The sequence below is a fragment of the Typopeltis vanoorti genome, chromosome 2 (genome assembly GCF_054136105.1).
Source record: "Typopeltis vanoorti isolate ZY-2024b chromosome 2, IOZ_Tvanoo_1.0, whole genome shotgun sequence".
Lineage (NCBI taxonomy): Eukaryota > Metazoa > Arthropoda > Arachnida > Uropygi > Thelyphonidae > Typopeltis > Typopeltis vanoorti.
This window is the reverse complement of record NC_143550.1, coordinates 62,035,750-62,046,618: the sequence shown is the minus strand read 5'-3', so window position 1 is coordinate 62,046,618 and position 10,869 is coordinate 62,035,750. Positions and strand designations below refer to the sequence as shown.

Sequence of the window (10,869 nt, the reverse complement as noted above, 5' to 3'; positions counted from 1 at the left end):
CATTTCAATTTTTTTAAAAAAAAACTTGAAAATGATAACAAATATTTCAATGAAAATGTTGCACTGGTATACAGAATAGTTGTTTCACTTCTTTCAGCTTGTTAAATGATGTTTTATTCAAATACATACATTTTAACATCATGCACTGATTTTGCTATTATTTGAAACAGATTTATTTGCATCACTTTTATGTGTGTGGGTGGGTGCCTGATAACTAGGTAAACAATTCACTTATTAGAATGAAAAAACTTTAAAACAAATCATTCATGAAACTTCGAGTCGAATTTATTAAGCCAATGTCTGAGGTACACAATGCCAGCTGAGATCAAGCAGAAAGATTATACAGAAATTAACTGAACAGTGTACATAATGTTACACACGCACCGAGCAACATACTGCGAAGATTTGAAGTTATAATTTTCTATCGCTCAGTTTCTCACGCGACTATTAGCAGGGCAGTACTCTGCATACTCCTCCCAGGAACAACCATTTGAATCATGGCAGCATTCGTCAATGATTCCTCGTTTGGCTACTGAGTGACGTTTCCAGCGTTCGGTCCTCCTCTTATGATTAGATACGTATCTTCCCAGGAGATTCAAAGCTCGATCAGCAGTAAGGAGTGGAAACCTTTCATCTAGAAAAAATACATTAAAAATTTAATAGTTTAACAATTTACTTAATTCAGACGAATTACGAATGAGATGCTGAAAATAATTTCTAGCTCAATCCCTTTCCCAAAAATGAAGATCTTTATAAGCTACTTGTATTGATTTATTATCGGGAGGTAATAAATCTATGTAGAAGTAGGGTCAAAGAGATCTTCATAATGTCCTAGTAGCCGCATGATAAAAGGAAGTTGTAAAAAGTGGGCAATCATGTGCTTAATTTTTTTATCTGTATAAACAACAGAGCATAATTAAACAAATATTGGCTGATTCTTGCTAATAGCAATTTAACTAAATTAAAAAAAAATGTAATGCGTACTCTTAGATGGACTGTCCAAATGTGCGCGTTGGGGGGTAGATGAGTATTGCTTACACACACACACACACACACATAAAAAAGCAGTTCCGTATGATGAGCTATAAGCTCGTCTAATCCCTACTTCAGCATGACTCGCTCTTCATCTACTTGTCTTCATATGCACTGCCACAAAGGACAATATAATGTTTCTTGTTATGACTATTTTCTTACAACTGAATACTAGCTTCCCGATGCCAACCCTTGATGATATTTTTTAGTTTTTATTATCTGATATACTCTTCTCCTTTTCCAAGAATCTTATATTTGTATGGTGATCAGCTTCATGAGGCGGATGGATCAGGGCTGCCCTTGTTTATCTACTGTCTAAAGAAATTCATTATGAATTTCTTTAGATAGCAGATGAATCTCATCACTGAGACCACCAACTTGCTCACTGGAGCTTTTAAATGGTTTGAAGTTCGTGTCTGCTTTGTAGAGCTGGTTTCCGGATTATCTTACCCATGTATCATAATGCACGATAGGTTTACAAACTTTTGAAGTGGGGTGGGGGGGATTCACATTGTTGTTCAAGCTATTGAAGGTTGATGACATCAATGCTATATTTTAATTGCAATTCTTCTTGCTTGTCTTCCTAGCATTCACTAGGAACCAGCAATTTGTTCCCATCCCACCATGTGACTAAACAATAAGAGTTAGGCAAAGAAAGATAACTACGTTTCTTTCCTACAGAAAAGTCTACTTAGTAGCAGCCAATGTATTACCTATAATCTACACTAGCAGGTTGTCTTCTATTGATTGAAAACATACTGTATAAATAGCACGGTTACATGAAAAAAATCGAAGGTCATATATCCTTATACGAATACTAAAGTTCCTATAGGAAGTCAGTGAATAATTCTCTTCCATCCGTTGACCGAAAAAAATAAAAATCACACCACTGATATTTGTTTTACTCTATCTTTTTCCTCTTTCGTTGTCTGGATTTCTTTGGAAAGAGAAGTTATTAAAATTGTAAATTCATTATCGAAAGGTATGCATGAAAAGAACATACTGCAATGAAGTAATCTGAAAGAAGGGCAAGAGTAAGTGTGAAAAGAATTAACTGTTTTTTTTTTTTTTTGAGTAGTGTTACCATTCACAGTATACATAAAGCAGTAACTGCTTTAACAATTCTGTGAAGAAAGGGAAAAAATACATAAGTCGTTTATCTCGAGAAAAGATTACAAAAATAGGATTTAATTTTGGTGAGAACTAATTTCTTGTGATTCACTGAACGCTCTTCACGATTCTCAGATTTTACAGACGGCAGAGCACTTCTCCGCTTTTAATTATATAAAAACAACAACAAAAAAAAAAAAAATAGAAAATTTTAAACTGAAATCTTCCGGACGGAGCAATCATTGGTAAATTTCACAAAATTGTTCACTGTCGAAACACAATCCACAATTCAAATGAATGCTGTCAACCAGATATTCAGTCAGTAATTATTCTTATTTTGCTGTATTTTGTCTCTATTAAATGTAATGAATTGTCACTATCAAAAGAAATGTAACAGTTTGATGACAAAAACAAGAAGTACAGACTATTTATTCTACTTGTTTCAGAAAGTTACTTCGATAATAATAACTTTCTAATAAATGTTATAAAATTAATCGTAAAAAGTAACATGGTTTATACAATTTTATGAAACTAGATTGCGTTTCCTAGTTCCCGGCAGAAATCGTTATAAACATGACTTTTTCCGGGCAAGTGAAAAGAAGCACCAGTCTGTAGAGATACTGTCATCATGCGAACAGCAAGGTTCAAATATATTTCGTGTCAATCTGTGGCGATGAATGTCAACAAATCAAATTTGAGACAACCCATACACTTTGGGAACCACTGGTTTAGAAATGAAGTTGTTGAATATAACAGTTAACTTTGATTATAAAGAATGTTTGTCATTTCGCAACGGATTTTGTATGATCTACATTGTCTATATTTTCCCTGACTGATGTTGCGCTCATTTTCAACACTGGATTAACTTTGATCATATGATTTCGCTCAATAAGGAACCAATAAGGTGTGATTTGTGGTTTTAAAAGACCACTCGACACTTTAAACGACTCACGCTTTGCATTTTTTCATTGTTTATCGCTTGTCTATAAATAGCAAGAATATTAGGATTGAAACGGAAGTTATAAATAACACTAAGCCTTCGAACTAAACGGTTCAATTTCATCGACAACAGTATTAATAAAGTACTAGGGACTGTTGGAAATGTCCAGTGAACAAATGAAACACGAGCGAAATTTCAGCGTTTAACCATTGAAATATCATTGCTCTTGAGTCTGGCCATACTGTATCGATGATTGCAATAAATTAATATGAAAAGAAAAATAAGGATAGAAAAGAAAGAAAATGAAGCTTTTAAGATTGTAACCGAATACTATGTCACTTGTCACGTTGATAAAAAAAAAATCAGACGTTAATCTGTTTTTCATTGAGAAAACCTGTAGCACGTTTTAAGTTCAGAATTACGCAGAAGTAGACAGGGCTTAGTTCTTTCAACTGAATAGTTTAAGTTCCAGGAGGATTTGTTTTAAAATGTCTTTGCTTGTCACCTAAAACGATCCGTTATAGCCAAAACAAAGTGAAATTGAGTTAAAAAAATAATATTCATTACCTTCAATCTGATCCGCGCTTCTTTTCTTTCTTACACTATAAATGTCCTTCTCGCATACCCAATCCATGTGGACTAATAGATCATGGTAGCACCGCCGATGACGTTCTGTATGCCATACTGACCTCCAATCATCATTGCTTCTGAAAGGGAAAAAAAAAAAAAAAAATAAAAAAAATATATATATATATATATATATATAGAGAGAGAGAGAGAGAGAGAGAGAGAGAGAGAGAGAGAGAGAGAGATGATCTACTTTATGACCTTTATGACCTAGAAATAAAGTTGCCACATTCACTGCGTTTAGAATATTTATCACATATGAGAGATATTTCAGATAAATTACTGGTTCTGAAACGAAACTGAAGTGTAATCCTGTGTGCGATCAAGGATGAACGAGTTCGTAAATCATCCTATAGAACGATCATTATATTCTGTATGAAGGTAAGTCAGAAAATATCCTCAGTGTATTTATTAAAATTCGCATAATAATACAGAATGTACAAGTTCATCATATTGGAATAACACCACTGGCTGTGAATGCATTGGTTGCAGCGGTTTCATTGGTTCTACATATGCTTGCAGGAAATTTTTTTGTCGATTGGCTGACACCACTTCCTTTCCCTCTTGATCTTAGACAAACTGACTACCTTTCAAACTACTTTGTAGATCCTCAAACCACAACGTCAGGTGGATTTCGATAATTTGGTCTGCGATATGTAAACACACAGCCTTCGGCTTTATCCTGAATCACTGACTTCAATTTTTGACTTTATATATCACTGTATGGTGCACAGTTTAACTTAAACGTTTCTTCATGCTGTTCAAAGATTAGTTCTTATAAACCTTAGAAAAGTAGGAGAATGTCCGCTTTTTCCTCTGTAAGTTGTGATTTGAACTTTTTGTAAACAGGGGAGGTTATGCGATTCCATTCCAAATTGTTGTAGTAGTGTTCCATGATATAAGTTTCGTTTTCAGTGACATTAAGTCTCAGGAATAGCGTCTCTTCATTATATCTGTTCAAAAGCGGTTTCGGATAAGCCAACTGTTTGTGCAAAGTGAAGAATCCACCTTGAACAAATACCTAACTGTTTGTAGGTCAGGTATCAGAAATTTGTGGAGAATGAGAATCGAGTTTGTTTATGGAAGTCAAGTGTAATCGTTAATTACGTCATATGCAGAAAGTCGTTTAGTTCTTTCTTTATGTATTTTTGTTTATCACACTAAAGTGTGGTTTTCACGAATTAGTTGAAATTGTGGTTTTGGAATTAGTTGAATTTACGTAATTAATCTACAGCTGACTTGCAGCTTCATTGTCAACCAACCTCCTTTTGTCAACCACTGATGTGGATTGACACTGATCGTTCTTCGTTGTTAGGAAATGTTTCACGAATTTAGTTCACTTTACGTTGTGTTCTCAGGCGTCTGTAGTTATCAGAATGGCCATGGTCATGCTGATAATCAGATAATTGATTTATTATTATTATTATTATTATTATTATTATTATTATTATTATTATTATTATTATTATTATTATTATTATAGTTATATTTAATGAAACAGAACACTCGATACGTTAATATGGATATGGTTTTTTCATTCCGTCGTCTTGTCATCACATTGAGTTTTGATTGTCTTGGCGAACTCTAAGGCCTTCGTATTGACTGAAAGTCAAGAGACGAAGCAAGTAAGACTATGAAGCTGATTTTGTTAAATGCGTACGTTTTCAGAGCATGTGCTTCTTTTTCTGGATGAAAACCTAAACTTCCTGGAGGTAAAACCCTGTATATGGCCTGCTGACTTACTGTTGATAGAAAAGTCCTTATAAAACTACAACATCAGGATGAATCTCTTTCAATTATAATCTAATAGAAACCGCTTGGAACAGCGGTTAATTATTTCTATATAGATTATTTTTGCAGGTTCGGTAACCCTTCATATAAAAATAATATCGTGTGAATGTAAAGAAAATTATTGAAACCATTTTTTTGTTCGATACCACAAATGCTTTAAACTACGTTTACGAAAAATATGCGTTCACGCTTGCGTGTGCTTTCACATAAATAAAGTTGCCTTCTTATAGTTTAAATTGTTAAAATATGTAAAATAATCTGCTGTACTTTTCTTTCCAGGATCAAGCTCTTTCTTTCATATCGAGAATCCTACCGCTGCGCTTTTCTGTATTTAATTTTATATCTTCAGCAATGTTAGGTATTTGTCAATCTTTTAAAATGAAAGAAGTTAGCTAATTTTTTTTCCATTTAATATTTCTTCATTATGAAGAAATATTAAAAGTTTTCTTTTTCATTACATGTTTCATTATGCTTTTTTCTTAAGAAAAACTTCTTTTTTTAAAAGTTCGGTTATTTCACTTCTTTTCGTCCTTTTCTCCCTATGTGACAAAGTATTTACTTCTTTCTCGTTTCATTGTGATTATCTCATACACCCAAAATATATAAATATTATACGTAACATAAGCTGAGTGACGGTGGAAGACTTAATTTATTTCAGAATGTAACAAATGCAACGGAAATATAATGTTAAGTGACTTAAAGACAATAAAAAAGTGTGACATTATGTTCATTAAACCTGTATTCATGACTAATGGAAAACTATAAGGGGAAAAATATACGCAAGTATCTATATACTCGTAATAAAGCCATGTTCTCTTCCCCTCAAATAGTATGAGGAAGATACCGAATGGTGTGGAGAAGATGGGTAACTGACAACAGATAAAAACAAGAATAATCATTCATATAAGATTCATATTTTAGTGCATAACGATTGGTTTTAGTTGGAATTATAATTAGAACAAATGAGTAACATGAAATCAATGTTTTGCCTGCTAAGTGCATGCATTTTCCGGTTGTTGCTGTTTTAAGGATACTTGTGACATAAGACAGAATGATAAATGCACGTAAATACAAGAAAGATATTTAATTAACCAAATATTTTGGTCTTCGTGTTGAGCCAATCCAGACTTTTCAGGTTTGTTGTGAAGAATGGAGGATTGATGTTCTTGGATTCTTTTTTCAAGAGAACGTCCAGTCTGTCCAAAATAGGAAAGATCACAGTTTTAATCAAATTTTAAAAAAAATCAGACGGAAGAAAGCCAAGCTACTTCACTAATCGCAGTTTAAACCGGAGAGCCAGTTCCTGAAGTGGCACAAGTTCTACCAATTTATCTGCAACAGAACTGATGGTGTGATCTTTGGGATTGAAACTGACCACAGCATCTTTTGGTCCTGGACTCGCCTCTTACATAGATCCCGTTATAGGTTCGAACGTTTGTTCAAGGAAAGCGTGGAGGCCTTACTCCATCGTCCCAACCTGAATCGTAATGACTGTATATCTATATCGAAAATCTGGGAAAGTTTAATCAAGATTACTCATTCATTTTTTTTCAATCATGTCTCTACTTCAAAATGTTCCGTTTTATACTTAATACTTAGTGATATAACATCACGCGGGTGTTCTATTTTTAACGATCTATTGTTAGTATTCTAGCTTGTATTTTTTAAAATTGTTCTTGTAATACCACTGAAGATGGTCTGCTATTTCCAGACCGAAATATTTGGTTAATTAAATATCTTTCTTGTGTTTACGTGAATTTATCATTTTCCGGTTGTTGCCTTCTCCACTTTACGAGAAAACATCCGAGTTTACAGGAAGAAAAAAAATTCTTCCCCTCCTGAATGTGATCGAATAACATACATTGAAAAACTCTTTATAAAAATTCCTTGCATTCAAGAAGGGATTCTGGAACAACATGAAGGAGAAACAGGACTGTACTTTTATAATAAATATCGGCCAGGAAATATTATAAAACCCATTGCGTTATTACTTCCTACGGACTAAGTGTTAAATAATCCTGAAAAAAAATTGATTTGGAGACAGTCCAATAAGTTGAGTAATAGTCATACCCCAAGTGGTAAAAAAATCATCTACCACCTAGAAACATTCACGTGTATCCCTGATAAGTTTATACGATAGTAAGGACACCCAAACAAAAGCTGAATAGCACAAAATGCTTTAGACGAAGACCACATCATCAGACGGAAGAAAGCCAAGCTACTTCATTAATCGCAGTTTAAACCGGAGAGCCAGTTCCTGAAGTGGCACAAGTTCTACCAGTTTAACTGCAACAGAACTGATGGTGTGATCTTGCACCGATTTTGACGCCCTGCCTATCTGCCCATCAGCATTAATAACAGAAATTATCACGAAGAGCGCCACGCCACTTTCACTGCCATGTTAAAGTACCTCTGATAATGATTGCCTGAATTAGAGAAACATTTGGCTTGTAAATAATTAATTTTAATCAGTAAATTATTTATTTAAAATCCAGGTTCTGCGTAGTTTTTTTTGTTGTTTTGTTTTTTGTTCCAGAATCATTCCGGTTAAGTTGATTCGACACACCATCCGCTCTGGGTTTGAAAAAAGCTCAGCGTTAGCTTTTGAGAGTGGAGACGCAATTCACTCATCTAATGAAGTTGGTATTGGCCCGCCTATAGTAATAGCATCTTCAATTGTGCAGGAGGTTTTCTTTGTTTGATTGATTATTTCTTTTTAGCTTAGAATGCCATAGGTAGACGTCCACAAACTGTCAATATCAAATACTTAACATCAGTGTTCTTCTCCGAAGCTAAAATTTTTATTGTAGCTTTATACCGATTCCCAAATGATAACCGTTGGATATTACAGTTATCATAGAGACAAAAATATATTATAGCGACTGTATTGTCGATTTCTCTATCCTTAAGCTTTTCAGTCTATTCTATTTTAATCAGCTAGACATTCTACTTTTTCCTTCAATATCAGGACACTGCTTAAACTGTTTTTTTTTTAAAAAATATCATAATTGCTCTACATTGAACTATTGTAAAAACTTGATCAAAACTAATACGTGTAAAAAATACTACCTTGAGTAGAACTCATGCATTCATGAATTCCATAGAGTAGTCAATTTTTCTAATTTCTGTTTTCTATTTTTGAATTAAAAATTTGTTATTTTTGCTACTTTCAAAATGCAAATTTCTGAAAAATAATCACAAATATTTAACAATTTAAAGCTGCTAATAAAAGAACAAAGCAATCAGATCCAGGCGTCAGATGTCTTCTCTGAATATCCCCATATTAGATTTCATCGGATGTTGCCATATAACCTTGGATATCAAGAGACATCTGATGACACCTACCGGAAAAGACGGTAACTTGATGTTTTGAATGAGCAACGTGACGCAATAAGATCTGCTGAAAACTTAGTAAGACGACCACAGAAATTCCAGATGCGTGATTGCTTTCAGCGCATCTGGAATTGCTTTTCCAAGGACCATGAATCAGGCTATTTTGAGAACTATTCTTTAATTCCTTTAAAATCAAACTTCGCTGCTAATTGTCTTTTGGGACTTGCTTTGTACCCACAGAGACGTCGCGCTAATGAAGAATGAAAGAATGTCAGCTACTGTCCATTCACAGAGGAAGCCTACAGGAGACGTATTGGGCAATGGGAGGATAGCTGAATACAATGAAAATGATCATACTTTGAAGAAGCTAACCCAAACTAAGAATCTGTTTCTCTCTACAGGTTCTTTACAAATTATTCTTTCTCAGATCTTATTGACTAGCCATCGTAATTACCAATTAGCCACAATTAAAAAATTTAAGTGCACAAACCGAATAAAAACTTAACCGAAGCAAAACAACTTAGAACTTTTGACATCTATATGTGAGATTTATAAATTTATAAACAAGAGGAAATATGATCACAATCCACCATATAATGAAATAATTTCCGTTGATCAAGATTTGTTTTTACCTATATCAGAATTATTTAAAGGTTTACTCGCTCCATCGCAGCTTAATGTATAACAAAATTTCTTAATCGCCGATAGAAAGCAATCTGCAACTATTTAAATAGCAGATACTCTTTAATTCTCCTATTTTGCTATGTTAATTGTTGAAACATGTTCTATATAAGAGGTTCCAAACACACACATATCCAAGCTAAACTTACCTGGTACGGAAAATATTTTCCCAATCTGGCTCTGCGTCCAATTCATTTGCGCCAATTAAGCAAAATAACCACAAGAGGGCACTGTATCGGATCCAAGATAAGTTGTTCATATTAGAGTCATGAGATTCAGAAACAGAAAAAATATATCTGTGGAATGAAATGCAGAAAACAGAATATTAGTTTCCGAATATTTCACTTCAGGTAGAATCGAATTTAGTTTGATTCATAAATAATATAATCGTTTTATTAGTAAAATAGAACATAGATTTTCAAAGACGCACACAAAATAAAATAAGATTTTATATTAAAAGAGTACATCATAAGAGTAATGGTACACTGGTGTAACTTATATCAGTGTATATTAAGTTACTTTAACATAAGGTACTTCTCGAAAAAGAATGAAAAGCTTTATATTCTTTTTCGTGGAGTACCTTATGTACATTATGTACATAGAGAAGTGACCACTGAAACCACATATGGCTAAATTTTAAGGAGAGATTTCGTCAAGATTCTGAAAACACAACAGCTTTTAAAACCTTCTGAATTTAAACATTCTATTTGCAATATCTGATTGTCATTTTAAATATAGTAATGCTGTGAAAAGTATTTATATATAAGGATTTACATAACTAATATAAGGTCAGTTTAAAAATAATGGTGCTAAGTATGAGTAACTAGAAATAAAATAAAAAATTAGCGCACTCATTAGCCATGGAAGCTTTAAACCAATTCAGACTTCCATGCAACAGGAATTGTGTTTAAAAAAAGTACCTAGTTCACTAATTATTACAATGCCGACTGCGCCCTCGTTATTATGGCGGGGGGGGGGGGATCATACCAATGAACAATGTATGAGAACTATGAAACAACGTACTGGTATTCAATTTTGTTTTAATATTGTCAAAACTACGCATTCAATATAAAGCGTTCCAACTCGTCAGTGTTAACTCATTCAGCATCGCCTGTCTTAAAAAAAAAGAAAGAAAAAAAAAAAAAAAAAAGACATCATATCCGTTATATCTGGTGTCCAAACAACTTGTTTGTTCCCGAGCAGTATATATAGAATAATATTTAGAACTACAGTAAACAGAATATTCGAAACAAAACTATGTTTTATTATACTGTTTTGAAACTGCAAACTAATTATGAAATCGTTTAAGAATTATCTGGTTATCAGAACCATTAAACTCAATAAAGACAATGGAA

The 10,869-nt window shown here is 33.4% G+C and overlaps 1 protein-coding gene across 1 annotated transcript; it reads right to left on the bottom strand.

Moving 5' to 3' along the window:
* Positions 1-428: 428 nt before the first annotated feature.
* On the bottom strand, positions 429-9,773 carry Ilp7 (Insulin-like peptide 7). Its single transcript, XM_090401591.1, has 3 exons — positions 9,664-9,773; positions 3,650-3,789; positions 429-634 (listed from the first exon to the last, which is right to left on the bottom strand). The coding sequence occupies exons 1-3, from the start codon at positions 9,771-9,773 to the stop codon at positions 429-431; spliced, it is 456 nt and encodes a 151-aa protein (XP_090257717.1).
* Between the last annotated feature and the right edge of the window lie 1,096 nt (positions 9,774-10,869).